The 17,675-nt window shown below is 47.0% G+C and overlaps 2 protein-coding genes across 5 annotated transcripts; both read left to right on the top strand.

Moving 5' to 3' along the window:
* Positions 1–8,342: 8,342 nt before the first annotated feature.
* LOC102014776 (olfactory receptor 226-like) lies at positions 8,343–9,281 on the top strand. The gene has a single exon (XM_005402084.1). The coding sequence runs from the start codon at positions 8,343–8,345 to the stop codon at positions 9,279–9,281; it is 939 nt and encodes a 312-aa protein (XP_005402141.1).
* Positions 9,282–13,126: 3,845 nt separating this feature from the next.
* On the top strand, positions 13,127–17,525 carry Sprn (shadow of prion protein homolog (zebrafish)). 4 transcript variants are annotated; one of them, XM_005402075.2, is made up of 3 exons: positions 13,127–13,174; positions 13,557–13,720; positions 14,566–17,525. In XM_005402075.2, exon 3 carries the CDS (start codon positions 14,575–14,577, stop codon positions 15,034–15,036), a length of 462 nt encoding a protein of 153 aa, XP_005402132.1. In that variant the 5' UTR covers positions 13,127–13,174; positions 13,557–13,720; positions 14,566–14,574; the 3' UTR covers positions 15,037–17,525. The 4 variants fall into 4 exon arrangements, 2 of the variants coding, with proteins under 2 accessions (XP_005402132.1, XP_005402131.1); XM_005402074.2 differs by lacking the exon at positions 13,127–13,174 and adding an exon at positions 13,339–13,414; XR_001230817.1 differs by lacking the exon at positions 13,127–13,174 and having other exon boundaries at positions 13,467–13,720; positions 14,566–15,947; positions 17,212–17,525.
* Positions 17,526–17,675: the final 150 nt, after the last annotated feature.

Below are 17,675 nucleotides of genomic sequence, written 5' to 3'. Positions count from 1 at the left end.
CTTGTATTGTTTTTGTGTTATTTTCTAAATGTGTGTTTGTTAATATGTTTTTGTTCTTTTATCTTTAAAATAAAAAATGTGCTGCTATAGACATGGGGGTACATATATTGTTGTGGTATGATGTTTTTAATTTTTCTGGAAAAATACCTGGGTTGAATGAGACAGCTAATCCTATTTTACTGAGCAATCTCCAGACTGATTTCTGTAGTGCTTGCACCAGTCTACACTCCTACCAACAGTGGAGAAGAGTTTCTTTTTCCCCACAGCACCTCTAGCATTTGTTATGGGTAGATTTCTTGATGATAGTCATTCTTTCTGTGGTGAGATGGAATCTCAGTGTTGTTTTAATTTGCCTTTCTCAAATTACTAATGATGCTGAACATTTTTTCATGTATTTATTTGCCATTTGTATTTCTTTATCTGAGAAATGTGTATTGCCATTTACCTCAGCACCATTTGTTAAAGAGGCTGTCTCAGATGCCCATTTTTGGATTGGGTCTTTGAATTTGGGGGGACCTGATTTTTTTAATTCTTTATAATTCTTTATATGTTCTAGATAGGAGTCCTTTGTCTGAAGGAATTAACTTTAGAAACATTCATGATTTTAAAAATACCTGAATAGCCAGCTATGGTGTCACACACCTGTAATCCCAGCACTCAAGAGGCTGAGACAGGACTGCCATGAGTCTGAGGTCAACCTGAGCTACATAATGAAACTCTGTCTTGAAAAAAGGAAACATCTAAAGAAAATAGATATAGAAAGACCTTATTTCAATCTGATAAAAGTCATTTGTGACAAACCTATAGCCAACATCATATTAAATGAGGAAAAACTAAAACTTTTTCCTCTATAATCAATATCATCACTCATGTTCAACACAGTACTCAAAATACTAACCAGAGCAATCAGGCAAGAGAAAGAAATAAAAGGATGCATATATGGAAGGATGAAGTTAAACTATCTTTACTCACAAATGACATAATCCTTTACCTAGAAGAACCAAAAATTCAACAGAAAGACTCCTAGAACTAACAAAAAATTCAGTAAGGTTCCCAGATACAAAATCAATACACAAAAATCAGTAGCATTCCTGTATACCAATAATGAACCCACCAAGAAAAAAATTACATAAACTATACCATTCATAATAGCTTCAAGAAAAAATAAATATTTAAGAATTAACTCAACAAAGGATGTAAAAGATCCCTATCACAAAAACTATAGAACTCTTAGAAAGGAAAGCAAAGAAGACAGTAGAACATAGAATGATATCTCCTATTCTTGGATAAGCAGAAGCAATACTATCAAAATGGCCATACTATCAACAGGATATATAGAATTAACGCAATTCCAATCAATATACCAACAGCATTCCTCAGAGAACCAGAAAAAAACTGTATAATTCATATGGAACCAGAATGGACCTAGAATAGCAAAATCAATCCTAGGCAACAAGAGTAAAGCAGAAAGCATCACAATCCCAGATTTCAAGTTACATTACAAAGCTAGAGTAATTTTTAAAAATTGCATAGCATTGACCATGCTATCAATGGAATAGAATAAAGGATGCAGAAACAACACCATGCACATTCAGCCATCTGATCTTTGACAAAGGAGCCAAAAACATATGCTGAAGGAAAGACAGCCTCTTTAACAAATGGTGCTGAGGTAAATAGCAGTACACATGCAGAAGATTAAACATAGACCCATATCTCTCACCATGTACTAAACTAAAATCAAAATGGATTAAAAACCTAAATACTAAAACAGAAATACTTAACCTGCTGGAAGATAAAATAGGTAAAACTTGAAGACATAGGTGTAGGCAAGGGGTTTCTGAACGAATAATTGCACAAGAAATAACATTAAGAATCAACAAATGGGATTATATCAAATTAAAAAGCTTCTACACAGCAAAGAAAAAAAAAAGAGAAGAGACAACCTACAGAATGGGAAAAAATTTTGCCAGCTTTTCCTCAGACAAAGGACTAATATCAAGAATATATAAAGAACTCAAAAAAAGTTAGACATCTCAAAATGAAAAATCAAGTCAAAAATGGGCAACTGAAATAGACACTTCTCAGAAGAAGCACAAATAGCTAATAAATACATGAAAAATGTTCAGCATCTCAGTCCATTAGAGAAATGCAACTAAAAACAACACTGAAATTCCACCTTATTCTAGAAAAAAAAATGGCTGTCATCAAGATATCAAATAACAAATGGTGGCAAGGTTGTGGGTAAAAAGGGAACCCTTCTACATTGTCAGTGGAAATGTAAACTAGTACAACCACTATGGAAATCAACATGAAGATTCCTCAAAAAACTAAAATTAGAGATTCCAATTGGCCTAGCTATTCCCTTCTATGTATCTTTCTGAAAGAATTAAAGACATCATATTACAGCGATACATGCATACTCATATTTATAGCAGGAAAATTCATAATAGTTAAATCTTGGAAGTGACCTATATGTCCTACAGGTGAGTGGATTTAAAAATGTGATATTTATATATAATGGAGTACTACTTTGCCATAAGGTAAGATAAATTTGAGTCATTTGTAGGAAAATGTATGTACCTTGAAGCCTAAATGTTAAGTGAAATAAATCCGACATATGATCTTAAATATCACATGATGAAAAAGCTAAAGTATAAATAATTTAAAGAGCAAAGTAAAAAACAGATGATAGGAAACAGGGAGATAGATCTTCTACTAAAGGGAAAGGGACCAAGAGATGGAGGGAAGAGGTAGGGAAGGGGAAATAAAAAGATGTGTTATGTACTTGTACCAACTCCTCCCCACTGTGAATATAATTAGAATGTGTCCTAATAAAAATTTAATTTTTTAAAAAGAAGACAAATTTTGGTGAATATATGGAGAAATGAGAAGTCTTATTTGTTGTTGGTTATAAAATTCTGCACCCTTTGTAAGAAAGAAAAGAAATTTTGCCAGTTTCAAAAAAAGTAAACATAGAATTGTTATACGACCAAATATATGACTCCTAAATATAAACACAAGAAGAATTAAAACAGAAACTCAAATAAATACCTGGATACAAGTATTCATAACAGTCCAAACATGGAGACCTTGCTTGCTTTGCTACCTTCTGTGTACCGTGAACTGTTGCCCTCTGCCATGTGCAACCCTGCCTCAGAGCCAACTGATTATGGACTGAAATCTCCACAAAATGTGAGCTAAATAAACCTTTCCCCCTTTAAAAAAAAAAAAAAACAGTCAAAACATAGAAACAATCCAAGTGTCAATTAGTGTCAAAGTGTCAATCCAAGTGTCCTGACTGGTCAGGCATGATGGCTCACACCTGTAACCTCAGCACTCAGGAGTCTGAGGCAGAGGATCATGAGGTCAGCCTGAACTACAAGGTCAGCTTCTGCTACATAGTGAGCTCAAGGTCAGCCTGAACTACATAGCGAGACCCTGTCTCAAAAAAAAGATAAACATAATATGGGATACACATTGGAATATTATTTGGCCATAAAAAGGGAATGAAATATGGAGGCATCGTATGATGTGGATGAACCCTGAAAACGCTATGCTCAGGGAAAGAAGTCAGACACAAAAGTACACAATGAGTCTGCTTCCGTTTACACAAAATATCCAGAGTAAGTAAATCTACAGAGACAGAAAGCAATTTCATTGCCAGATACTGTGGAATGGAGTGGAAGGAGCAAGACTGACTACCTGCTACAAGATTTTATCTTGCAGTAATTATAATTTCCTGAAACTAAATACAGATGGTAATTGCATGACACTGTGAATGTTTTTAAAAACACTAAATTGTGTATGCTGTTATTAATTTTATGTAATGTTTCTCCTCAATGAAAAAAGAAAAAAATAGAAAGTCAATAACCAGGGCACTTTTAAGATATTTCCATGAATACATACAGAAATGTTATTCTGACCTCAGAGTATCCAAGAATATCATTAAAAAGAATATGAATGAATTGTAAGAGATTTGAAATTATAACTATGTTGAAATTAAGACATTTGATTCTTTGCCAAAGACATTCAAATGGAAAATAAACACATGGAAAATGAACCTCATCATTTGGTACTAAAAAACGATGGCTGGTGGACTTTTACTTTCTGGTTTGGGTTATAACCCACTACCGCCTCATCTCCTTATTCAAACTGTTGTAGTTTTGATCACTGGGAGTTCTTTCCATTGTTTCCTAGCCCCTTTGACCCATCACACCCACTAGTCCCATCACTGGCTTATTTGTGTTCTTTTACTTTTGAACATTTCCTAAGATTCTGGCACTACTGGGTACTCCAGGCTCTTCTTATGTATTTCCTGACCCAGCAGTAGAATCAGCCATTTTTTCAGAAAGTGCTCATACCTTTTATTAGAAAATGATATCAGAAGTAAAGATCTGGAGTACCTAGTGTGTTTCTTGCTACTGGAGTGTTGTACCATCTGCACATTCAGGGCATGGAGATACATGTAAATAGACTAAGCCATGTGTATACACACAGATCCTATATCTTTATATGTATTCATCTCTGTATATACATTGGGATAAGCATGAGATTCCACTCATGTCTCCAGCTCCAATCCATTGCCACATGGGTCACTCCAGCCTCAGTACATCACTTCTCTGTAAATTCCCACCCTACAGAAACCTGGCTCCCATCACCAACTGTACATTTGCTTAATTGTTCAACTCCAAGATACATGAATAGTAGTATCAGAATTGTTACACCATATTGTGTTATAAAAACTCTAAGCAAGGTATTAGGAAGAAGAAAGGTATGCAAAGAAGGAATCTCAGAGTGCTGCACAAGTGCTCATGAGACTTAGCAGAGAACAAAGCTATATCTGCACAGGATGAGACTTCAAGAGGCAGATAAGGTGCAACAACCAGAGTCAGAGCATTCACAAAGAAGAGAGCACCTAACCCTCAGCTAAGAATTGCAGACATGAACTGGAGCATTCTGTCTCCTACTAGCAGGATGGAGAGGAACTATGGAAAACTTTTGAGTTTTCAGGGAAGATTTCAACACCATATTCTGAAGCACTGGGAGAAAAGGTCATCACAGCAGTGGTTATCTCAAAGTGGAGAGCCAGGGATTAACTGAGAAGGGGCACCCAGGACATCTCTCAGCAAAGGAAATTGTATCATGGTGAGTGTTGGTTCTACACATGTATGCAATTGTCAAAACCCATCACAGTCAACACTCAAGGTGTGTGCAAGTCATTAGTTAAATCACAACTCAAAGACATATTTAAAACCAGGCATGGTGGCATATGCCTGTAATCCCAGCACTTGGGAGGCTGAGGCAGGAGGACTGCCTTGAGTTCGAGGCCAATTTGGGCTACATAGTGAGTTCGAGGCCAGCCTGGATTACAGAGTGAGACCCTATCTCAAAAAAAAAAAAAAAAACATATTTAGGCAATGGTATAAAAAAGAGCTACAAATCAGTAAGCAAAGGATGACACTATTGGGAGAAATGGGCATCTCACAGAAACACACATTGATGCTAACAACAGAAGCAGAAAATTAGAAATCACCACCACAGTGAGATACATTTTTTCCCCACTGATTTAGCAAAGTTTAAAAATTTGCTGGAAAGGGTAGGAATCAAAGGTAGGTATGTGATTAGCATAGCTACTTTGAAAAATAAATGGCATTTTCTTGTCAAATTTCCTGCAAAGTTCAACCCCAGCATTCTTCTTCTTAGGTACACGTCCAAGAGAATTATTCCAACAGGCAGCAACAGCTATGCACAGGAATATCACTGCAACAACAAATAATGAGGCACAAGTGTCCATAAGCAAAGAGCGGCCCCAGGTTATGCTGTAGTCATGCCATGGGATATCATACAAGTGTCCAAGAAATACAGTTTCTAGGGGCTGGGGATTTAGCTCAGTGGCACAGTGTCTGCCTGGCAAGCCTGAGGTCATGAGTTCGACTTCCAGTCCAGAAACAAAACAAAACAAAACAAAAAAAAAAATTTCTGAGAAAAGAATTTTAGCAATGTGGAGAAGCAAGATGTAGAAAAAAAACATAAAGCACTATACCTTCTGTTATAAAGTTAAATATGAGCAAAACTAAGTCATGTAATTAATTAGAAAACTCTAAGCAGCAAGAGAATCCCAGAAAGTGGTCGTGGGGAGGGGAATGCAGTGATTTGTTAGTGCTGTCTCCCTTGGGCTTAGGGTAGGTTTGTAAATGTTCTTTAAATACTTTCATAAATTAATGAATGTCGTGCACGGAAAAGAAAATGAAACAAATGCTCTGGAGTCTATTGGGCAGCGTGCATGGCCCTCAAACACAAGCAGAAGGGTTTTAAGACTGCGGCCTGGCTAGGCAGGGATCCAAGCCCGGCATCCTGGGATCAGGTTCTGTGGGAAACTCCCTTGGCACTGAAGAGATGCGGGACACCTCCCAGCTGAACGCCTCTCGTCATGGGCCTCCACAGAGCCTCCACAAATTGCCCTGAGAGCAATTAGGCTGGGAGAGAGGGCGCCAGTGATAAGGCCACAGAGGAGCTGGATGAAGACCACTTGGGGCCAAAGGCAGCACACCTTGCTCAAAGACATGCAGACAACCTGCGGGACCTTGTTTCCTGAGGGAAGATTGGGCTTGTGGGACCTTGGTCTTGGTAGAACAGGCCCAAGGAAGGCGGTCAGGACAGCACTTTCCAGGCACCCCCCAGCTCCCAGTGCCAGGCTGGCGGCCCACATAGCAGGGCCTGGTCTTGGGACAGCTCCCACCACCCTCACCTGGGCCCAGAAGCAGCGGTATCCACCCTCTCCTGTTGTCTTCAAAGGTCAGACCCCAGCGGCTGGCCCCCATCTCTGCCTGGGGTATGGTATCCCATTTCTGAACCCTGCACCCGCTCGGCCTGCCTGTCCAAGCTGCCCACCCACCAGATTGCACCTCGCCACGTGCCCTCTGGCAGGCTGCGCCCTGCTGCGGATTCACATCCCATTTCTCTTCCTGGGATGCTGAGAGCGGTGGTGGACAATCAGACTTCCACCCAGAGCCCTTAGGCCAAGTCGCCTCTCAGCCCTCCCACAGCATTGGCCCTGAGCAGACGCGGGTCCTAACCCTGCGCCACACCCTGACTGAGAACCCTCCGCGCGCTTGCGAGGCTGAGCCCAGCCTGAAACCCCTCCTAGCTCTTAGAGAGCCAGGAGCAGCCAGCTCAGCTGAGCTCTCCTGCTTGCCTGGGAGGAGGCCCAATGGGGGGAAATGGCTGGGCGGGCCAAGGATGCACCATTCTATGATCTCTCTCCACATGTCCCTGCAAGGGCAGCCGTCCTGCTGGAGGGCAAGAGGGTCCGGAGGCTCCAACACCATCTGACCTTCTGGACGCTGAGGCTGAGGGAAGTGGGGAGGAACTGCCTCAGAGCTGAGCCGGAGCTCCTTTGCCAGCTATGGGAGACCTTTCCTCATCCTCTTTCTCAGATCACCCCCCCCCCCGGCCCCCCGGTGCAGTCAGCCCATCTGCATCCAGGCTTCTAGCAGTAGCGGTGTCCTGACTCCAAATTCCCAAATCGCACAGCCCATTTGAGGCCACTTTGTTGCTCAGACAGCTCAGGGAACAGATTTCAGGCTGGCCTTCGGCTTGGCTATCTCAGGACATCGCTGGTGGGAATGAGCTCTCACCTCCCTGAGCCCGCACAATCTGTTCAAGCTGTAGGGTGGGCCCCCGGACTCTCACCTGTCCTTTCTGAGTCCTGAGGGTCCCTGTGAGCAACATGAGCCAGCCAGCATACTTCAGGGACAACAGAGATGAGGACAGAGACAAACCAGAGCACGCAGTCTTTTAGAAGCACGCTGAGCACATGGACCTACCTGGGGTTGTGTGTGCATCTAAGGTGGGTGCATGCCTGCAGTATATGTGTGTACCTGCTGTGTGTGTACACCTGAAGTACGTGCATGCACCTGAGGAGTATACACTTGGGGGTATGCATTTGGGTGTCTGTGTACCTAGGTGTCCACACACACATGGCAATGTACCTGTGTGTTGAAGCTGGAAAAATTATGACCCTGAGGGCACATATATGGACATATAAGAGGAGAATCTCTGCTCATCCTGGTGTGTACAGACTCCAAGGCCCATTGGCTCTGGGTAAATTACAAGTTAAACTGAGAGCTGGGACAAAGGTAAGTACTGCAGCAAGTACCAAGACCTGGGAAACTTAGGAGGGAGGTCTCTGGATCTTTGGGCAGCCACAAAGGTTCAGCAGAAAGTGTCACTGTGGCCCCAGTACACTCACCAGTAGAGCAGTGGTCCTGGCCCCATCACATACCACACCTGAATCTCTGCTGTTGCAGGGTGCTCAGACGTGACTGCCCTGATGAGGAAAGATGATAAGCAACTCCAGCGATACTCCGGTGACAGAGTTCATCTTGTTGGGCTTTTCAGAGCTGTGCCATCTTCGAGGGCTGCTATCTGGATCATTCCTCACCATCTATGTGGTGACTGTCCTGGAGAATCTGGTCATCATAGGGACCATTGGAGCCAGCCGTCAACTGCACACACCCATGTACTTCTTCCTGGCCAACCTATCAGTGCTGGAGACCTGCTACACCACAGTCACCATCCCCAAGCTGCTGGCTGGCCTCCTGGCACAGGCAAGGGCTATCTCCTTCTCGGGCTGCCTCACCCAGCTATTCCTCTTCCTCTCACTTGGCTCCTCTGAGTGCTTCCTTCTGGCCACCATGGCCTGTGACAGGTACCTAGCCATCTGCCGCCCACTGCACTACCCAGCCATCATGCACTCGAGGCTCTGTCTGCACCTGACCCTCAGTGCCTGGCTTGGTGGCTTCCTGGCCTCCTTTGTGTCCACAGCTCTCATCTCCCGCCTCAGGTTCTGTGGCCCCAATGTCCTCAACCACTTCTTCTGTGACATCTCACCTCTGCTGCAGCTCTCCTGCTCAGACACCACCTCCATCGAAACACTGGACTTTGTGGCAGCCCTGGCAGTGCTTGCAACCTCCCTGCTGGTGACTGCTGTCTCCTATGCCCACATCCTGGCCACTGTGTTGAGGATTCCAGGAGGGGCTGGCCGTCGGAAGGCCTTCTCCACTTGTACCTCCCACCTGGTGGTAGTTGTCATCTTCTATACCACCACCATCTTCATGTATGCCCGACCTCATGCCATCAGCTCTTTTGACCTCAACAAACTGGTGTCCGTGGTCTACTCAGTTGTGACTCCACTGCTCAACCCCATAATATACTGCCTGAGAAACCGAGACATCAGAGAGGCCCTGGCCAAACTCCTCCAGGCCCCTTCCCCCTCCTGAGTTCCAACTATAGGATACCTGCTGGAGCTGCTAATCACTCTTCTCTGCTTGCAGATTCCACCACTGCCCACGGCTCAGGCCAACCCATACTTTCACCCATATTCCTCTTGCCCACCCTACCCTGTGTCAGAGTTGCCAAGAGCACAGCATGAGCTTGAGCGAGTATCTGAACAAGCAGGGGAAGTGGCTGAGACCAAAAAACCTTAGATCCAGGCTCTCAGTTCCTGCCCACAGCCTCCTCTCCTAGAGAACTGAGCCCAGGACAGCTCCTGAGTAGGCTCGGCACCAAGCAGGGGCCATCTTCCCTCCTTTGCAGCCCGGACCCTTCAGCCTCAGAAGCTCAGCACAGACTTCACAGGAAGCTCCTCTGTGTCACTCCCCACCACCCAGACTCTGGGCAGTTTCTGTGGTAGGCAGCCCCTCTGCCTGTACCAAGATCTGATGCCCCATTCCTCCATCCTATGAGGTCCTAGCCAGCCCCTGAGATTAGACCCAGAAATCCTCAGCTGGCTCAGAGGGTCAGACCAAGCATTCCCAAGGCAAGTGGGAGGATTCCAGCATATACATGGTACCGTTGAGTGCACAGGCACTGCCTTTCATCAGAAAGAAGACGGGTGAGGGGCTGGGGATTTAGCTCAGCGGCAAAGCGCCTGCCTGGCAAGCGCAAGGTCGTGAGTTCAGTTCCCCATACCGGAGAAAAACCAAAAAAAAAAAGAGAAAAGAGAAAAAAAAAAGAAAAAGAAAGAAGACAGGTGTCTTTCCAGGTCCTCTTACTTCAGCCACACTCACCCATTTCCTTCATGACAGCCACACACAGTGATGATGTGTTTAGGGTGTGTCCTTAATGGCATAGGTATTTGATGGACACTGTTATTTGTGAGAGTTTTAAATCTGTGTGTAAGGTGCAGTAAACATACTCTTGCAATTTTGCTTTGTACATTTTAAGATTATGTCAAAGTGCATGCAAATTTAAAATTGTTTTATCATCTCAGTAAATTTAACCTTTTACCATTAGGAAACATTACTCTTTATACTAGTGCTTCTTTACATTTAAGGCTTAAATTCTACTATGTCTACCATTAATTCAGCGACTTTGTCTTCCTTTTAGTATTTGTGTGATGAATACTTCGTGTCTCTCAGCTCCTGACCCCTCTGTAGTTGGTTCTGTAGTCCAGGCAGAGACTGAGAAAATCACACTCCTACAACGACAACTGCTTCTCTTTTTTGTTGAGAGTTCACCTGTCAATCTTATTTTTATTCTTTCTTAGGCAATTTGCGCCTCCCTGATTCTGCAAACTAAGATTTTCTTGTTTACCTGGCTATGCTTTCTTTTTTAAATATAATCTGATGTTTATCAAATCTTACCAGTGTAGTCTTGACTACTATAGCTTTTAAAATAGGGCAGTTTCATAAAAATGTACAATGCTTCACAAGTTTGTGTCATCCTTACTCAGAGGCCCTGCTGATCTTCTCTGTATCGTTCCAGTTTTAGTATATGTGCTGCCAAAGCGAGCAAAAGGCTATGCATTTTTGGGGGGGGGTGGTATTTGTTGCACATGGCATTCTAACACTTTCAGAGCTCATGACTTGCACTCTCATCCATTTTTGCAAAGTATCAGCCTCTATTTCATTAAACACTGTCATCTACTTCATTCTTTCCCCTTTGTTTCCAAAATTATATGCATGTCAGGTCTCTTGATGGTGTTCTCTGACTCCTTGCATTCTGATCTGTACACTCTTCTGTATACTTTCTTATCTTCCAAGTTACCACCTCTCTCTAGCCACATCTGACCTTTTGTATTTTAGTTCTAGAATTTCCACTGTGTTCTTTATTTCCTGAGGAAAGAAAAAAATTCAGTTTCTCACACTCAATAATAAACAGGGTATTTCTATATCCAAATTTTATTTGTGGTGGAGTGTCCCACACACAATAAGTAAGCAATTCTGAAGTAAATCCCAGCTGCATGTTCTCTAATTCAGTGCAATTCTGACACTGTCTACTTGGAGATAGGCCTTGGGCTTAGTCCCCAGATATCTTTGACCACTTTTGATGCCAGTTTCAAGCTCCAAGTTGTTTTTCCTGTATTTTTAGCCAACCAGCTATAAATTGGGGGCCTATAACACCCTCCTCAGGTTCAATCAATTTGCTAGTGAAGCTCACAGAACTCAGGAAGATGTTTACTTACACACACCAGATTATTCAAAGACTTTGCAAAAGATACAGATGAAGAGATGCATAGAGTAAAGTATGCAGAGGGGTGGGTTTCCACAGGAGCTTGTTAATAGTTCCCTAGTTGTCTTGTGCCAGTCTGTTTGTCCCTTGCCCATGCTGGACTGTGTCTCACCGTGGCTTTCTGCAATGTCTTAATATCTAGCATAATAGATATCTCCTGTCTGATCTTCTTTCTGAGAAAGCGATAACAAAATTATTTTAGTTGTTTTAGGCCTTTATTTTTCTAAACAGACTTTAGAATCACTTGGGTTCTCCCCACTCACCCACCCACTGTGGCAGAATCATTAGGTGCTGTATTAATTTGCTAGTACCACAAAGTATTGCAAACACTTCACAGAAATTGATTTCCTATAATTTGGCAGGGTTGGTTCCTCCAAGGTCTCTTTCCTTGGCCTGTAGACACCTCTTCCTCCCTGTATCCCTACAAAGTCATCCTTCTGTTTGTGACTGTGTCCTAGTCTCCTTTATTTAAAAAAGTTGGTGAAAGCCAGGCATAGTGGGGCACACCTGTAATCCCAGCGCTCAGGAGGCTGAGGCAGGAGGATCACTGCAACTTTGTGGCCAGCCTGGGATACAAAGTAAGTTCAAGGTCAGCCCGAACTGCATAGTGAAACCCTGTCTCTCAAAAAGGCAAAAAAAAAAAAGGTGCATATTAGTAATACAAAATGAAAAGATTCAATTTTGGTGTATTGATACATGCATAGAACATATCTGTATTACTTTCATTCCTTCCTGCCCCCTCTCTGATCCTTTCTCATCTTTAAAAGTCTACCTTCTAATTTCCTGTCACGTCAGATGGTAGTGTGGCCCCAGTGGACTAAGGCGCTGGATTAGTTTCCTGTCGACTCTCTTTTTCTTTATACTTTTTTTTCTTTGAGACAGAGTTTCACTGTGTAGATTAAGTGGGTCTTGAACTCACTATGTAGTCCAGGTTGGCCTCGAACTTATGGCAATTCTCCTACCTTTGCCTCCTGAGTGCTGGGATTACAGAAGATCACTGTTTTCTTATAGTCCTTGCATGTCCTAAGATAAATCCTATACTTCAAATAAAAGTTTTACAGCCTTGAGGATAAGTGGAAGGATCCCTTTTCCTTTGTATTTCCTACCTTGTTATTGATCTTCCTTCTTTTTCTGTTCCTCTCTATTCTCATCCTTGGAACAACTATCAGGTTTAGAGTCCAAAACTGACCCTCTGCGTGCATACCCCTCCCTCTTTTGGCAGACATTTCCTTAATTTTACACTAAATCCTTTTTCCTTTTTGGGGGATGATGGGGCAATCATTTTTTAGATTCAAAAGTTTCCTTTTAGTCTCATTTACTCGCTTTTCACACTGTCCTGCTCTTTATCTCTATATTTTATAAATATAATATCTGGCCCTGTTGTTCTGGTGATAACAACAAAAAGCTGAGACAGAAAGAGAGAAAGCGAGAAAGCGCTTCCTGGAGCATTTCCAAAAGTGGTCCATATTCCAGCCCTCTAGGACCTGGGAAGCAGCTTAGTCTGAGGCAGTAAGGATTCATCTTGTGCAGCATGGCTGCACAGAGGACCATCTGGCAAGGTCTGAGCAGCGGTCCCTGTATGAATAGCAGGACCACTTTAAGAATCCCAGTTCATCCCAGTGTCCATGGGGAAGCTCCTCGGGAAGAGGGCCTGCTGAGAGTAAGACTTAGGACCTTGGGGCCCTAGACAGGTGGCTTGCCTCTCCACCTGGATTATTCTGTGGTCCTGTGGCTAGGTCATCCACCTGCCTAGGGATGAGGGTATGGAAGAAGAGAGGGGAGGAGGAGGGGAGGAGGAGGGGAGGAGGAGGGGAGGAAGGGTGTGGGCAGATGAGGAGGGGGCACAGAGAAGGCCATGAGGACTGACGCCCAGCCTGGAGTGCATGCACTAGGAGCCTGGGTGAGGGGGACGAGTGGGGCATATGTGGGGAGGTGGGACCAGATGGAGCTGGTGGGGGAGGCTGGACGGAGTAGGGAGGGCGGGATGCAGCAAGGATAGGGGCCGGGCCAGAGGGGCTGCACGCTCCTCCCTCCGTCCCCAGGGCTGAAGCCCGGGTGCTGCCCGCCCCAGTCCCCTGCGGAGGCCTCCTCACCGCCCAGCCACGCCCGACTTTCTCCGGCAAAGTCAGGGTCACCGCCCATCCTCCCTTTGCGCCGCATCCCTGGAGCGGCACCTGGGCCCGGGTTCCAACCGAGGCCTGCAACGGTAAGGCCTGCCGTGGGATCCCCAGCGGGAGGCTGGGAGCAGAGGGTGTCGCGGAGGAGGGCCGGGCCGAGCTGCCACCGGACCCGCTGGTCCTTTCGGGTCGGGTCCCTGCCGGGCGGTTGGACCTAATGGCTGGGGGTCGGTGGGGCGCTGGAGGAGGGGCAGAGCGAGGAGAAAAAGGATCTTCCTGGCATCGTCCAAGTCTGCCGAGGCGGGTCTGCACGGCATCTCCAAGGCGCATCCTCCACGCCGCAGCTGCAGCCCTGAACCCTCGCCCTGACCCCCGCCCCTCTCCCAGTGCGCGCTACCCTGGCTAGGGAGAGGGCTCCCGGGAGGGGCCTGGATGCCAAACCCGATCTGGGTATTTGGGGCCTTCGGTCCCAACAAAGCATCCTCCAAAAGACGACCACCATTCCCCAGTATTGCCAGCCCGTCCAGAGACCGTGTGCAAGATGCGAAGAGAGCCCAACATGCGAAGCCCTTCCCCCAGACCTGCGTACCCCCAACCCCAGGAGTTCATCCTTCCCCACCCACCTCCCACCCCCACCCCAGGCCTAAATCGCCAAGTACCCTCCTTCTCCACCTCACCTTTGGCAAGCAGGCGGTCCCCCAAAATGCAGGGGGCTCCCTGATACCCAGAGTGTTTAACTCCCAGGTCCCCACCAAAGCTGAGGCTCAATCTGCCCTCTGGACTTGATCCTCCAGTGCCTTGATCCCAGGGCCTTTATATCCCTCTCCCCCATCCCTGATGGTCCCCTGCCACGAAGCCCTAAAGCCCCTGTCCCCAGATCCTAAGCACGCCCTTCTTACAGAACCTGAAGACCCCCTCCACCCTCTTCCAACAGGCTTTGCCCATGAAGATGAACTGGACGGCTGCGACATGCTGGGCTTTGCTGCTGACTGTGGCCTTCCTCTGTGACAGCAGCATAGCCAAGGGCGGGCGTGGAGGGGCCCGGGGCAGCGCCCGTGGAGGGCTGCGCGGTGGTGCACGTGGGGCCTCAAGGGTGCGGGTGAGGCCAGCACCTCGCTACACTGCTGCAGGCTCGTCCCTGCGCGTGGCAGCTGCAGGGGCAGCTGCGGGAGCAGCAGCAGGAGCGGCCACAGGGCTGGTGGCAGGCTCCGGCTGGAGAAGGGCCACAGGGCCAGGCAGACGAGGCCCGGAGGACGAGGAGGACAGGCTGTCCGACGGCAACGGGACCAGCAGGGGCGTCTACAGCTACTGGACCTGGACTTCGGGAGCTGGTCCCTTACCGGACACACCCCTCTGTCTGCTGATAGGCAGTGCCCTTGGCACCCTGGAGCTGCAGTGGCCCTAGGCCTGGCTTGGCTAGGGGTCAGATCCAGCCCCTAGCCTGCACCATCCCTGCAGGCCCCTCAGGTCGACCCCAAAGGCTGCTAGCCCTAAACACCCCTTCTCTCTGCTGCCCCTGCCCGTGAGCCTTAAGGCTACCTGGGTAATTCCCGAGGGGCAGGAGCTGCAGCCTCTCCCACCTGTGGACACACTGTCCACCCTCCTGCCCAAGCTCCTCTGAACTTCTCCATCTCCCACCCCACCAGGGGGCCAAGGTCCCCACACCCAGAGACCGGTGGCCTGCACCTCTGCACTGTGCAGGTTGCCCTCTACTCAACAGCAGCACCCACAGCGAGATACCAAGACCACGTATTCAGGCCTCGCACGCCCACTGCCTGCACTAGATACTGTGGTGTGCTGACCATCAGGCAGAGGCCAACCTCAGATGGGTCTGATTCTGTCACTGACAACTCATAGCCAAGGACCTCCCACAGAAGCAGCTGGAATGGACCAAAGGATCTCAGGATGTGGAGAAAAGGACAGAATATTCTCAGGCTTCGGTGTGGGAAATGTCAGGTGCTAACCACCTGCCCAGCGCAGGTCCTGAGAATTTTACAGCCCAAGAATGTTCCAAGCAGGAGAGTCAGCCATCCCAGGAATGCCTAATATGGTTCTCATGGCTTCCGGGACATGTCTTGTGAAGCCAAGGCATCCTCCTCTTCCTGGCAGTTTCCCCAAGACACCCTCAATTTTTAGGGCTGGAGGGGGCACATTCACAAGCATTCCATTCCTTTCAAATTTAGGTGCACATTTGAGGAGAGCAACTGCCAATTGCCACTGGAGGGCCCCCTGCGCACAGGCCAAGCTACAAGGTTCCCACCTTTTGGGTAGGCAGCAGCATCTCCCAGTGGTCAGATGTCACCTTGGAAACAGCTGGTAAGGGTGTGGTGCTAGTGGAAGCTGATGTTCTGCTCAACAAACTGAGGCAACAGTTCATCAGACCCATGGCCACCTGTGGTCCTGGGTTGGGGGTTGGGGTAGCCCCCACTAGGTACAGCCAGGTGTCACAGCAAGCCTGGACTCCCTCCAAGACTACATAGGGCAGTCTGGCCACTCAAGGATATCTTGAGCTGACACCCAGAATAGCCACAAGACACTAGGAAGTCCTAAAAATGACTCACCTTTAGCTCCCACACACCTCATGCGTAGACTTGCCCCTTGTTTCTCCAGGGCTCACCATTTGTGAACCCAGCTCAAGGGCTGCTGGTTCTGCCAAGTTTTCTAGCTCTAATGATACAACCAACTACCCAGGCTAGAATTTTTCCAGGTCTTGGTGCCGCTCAATGCTCTTTTGAGACTCACCTGCAGCTGTGCTGCCCTCGGACCCATCCTCGGGCCCTGGACCAAGGATTCATATGGATTCAACAGGGGCACAACGCTGAGACCTGTACTTACCCGCTGCCACATGGCCATGGGTTAGCCTGGTTATGGTGCAGGCTTCAAGGCCACTGGGAAAAACCCTGGGTCAAGCTTTTAGGTTGGGGAGAGCAGTAAATCATAAGACATGGCTCCCTGCAGCCTCGTCTGCACTGCCGTTGCTCTCAGGGCACAACCAGCCTGATGCTCTTTTGTCCTGTCCAGACCAAGTTCACCATGCCATGGTCTAGCTGGCCTGTCAGCCTCAAAGGTAGATGAGAAACATTTTCCATTGAGTCTCACAGGCCTATCAGAGCCCACTGGTTTCTCAGATACTCACCAGGATGGACTACACTGGACCAGACCCTCACATATCACAGAACACCGTGAGCATCATCATGTTCCAGACACGATGGAAACCACCCTCTGTGATGTGTATCTTGCACACGAACCTGACGTCCTGAGTGCGTGTAGCATTTTGCACAGCCACAAATCTTTAACAGCTCCCTTGGTCATGAGGGTCAGCAGGAAGCAGAGTGCTGCGAGGGTGATCTCAGGGCAGGTCAATCATGCATGGAAGCTTTATCAGAAGGCACCAGTGGAAGGCCAGCTCCTCACAGCAAGAAGGCCGGCCAAGCACTGTAGCCTTGGTAAGCACTCAGGCAGCTATGAGAAGGCCAGGCCACCACTGGACAGATGAGGCTGGGGGTACTGACCAGGTCCAACCTCACCCAACCCAGCAGCACCTCTTGTCTGCTCCAATCTAACCCTCTCTTCCTTCTAGAAGGCAGCTGCAACAGCAACACTTTTGGAACTTGCAGGAGTTGATGATGACCATGCTAGGACAGGCCCTTGGCACCTCCTCAGGGCTCCACTGAAGCAGAGTGCCACTGTCCTATTGGCCAGGAGGCACTTCCCACACTGCAACCTTCTGGCTTATAGATGACCGAGTTGTGATCCAGCAGCCTGCCAAGAATCGAGGACCCTGGAGCACTGAGGGGATGGGCAGTCCCTGGGTTCCACTACTCCCAACCTCTTGTCCATGTTTGTATGCACATTTGATAGTGAAGTGATTGTGAAATAAACCCTGTATTGGCAGCAGGACTCTTCCTCATTGCAGGGCTGCAGGGCAGTTGAAAGCCCCAATCCCTAACCTGCCCATTCCCAGCATCCAATCGTGAGAGGGGTTTTTAATACATGGGCCTGAGGTACTATGAGTATACAAATGGAATACAACAACAAATGGGA

The sequence above is a fragment of the Chinchilla lanigera genome, unplaced genomic scaffold (assembly GCF_000276665.1).
Source record: "Chinchilla lanigera isolate Chin_1 unplaced genomic scaffold, ChiLan1.0 scaffold00076, whole genome shotgun sequence".
Classification (NCBI taxonomy): Eukaryota; Metazoa; Chordata; class Mammalia; order Rodentia; family Chinchillidae; genus Chinchilla; species Chinchilla lanigera.
This window is presented reverse-complemented; position numbering and strand designations above follow the sequence as displayed.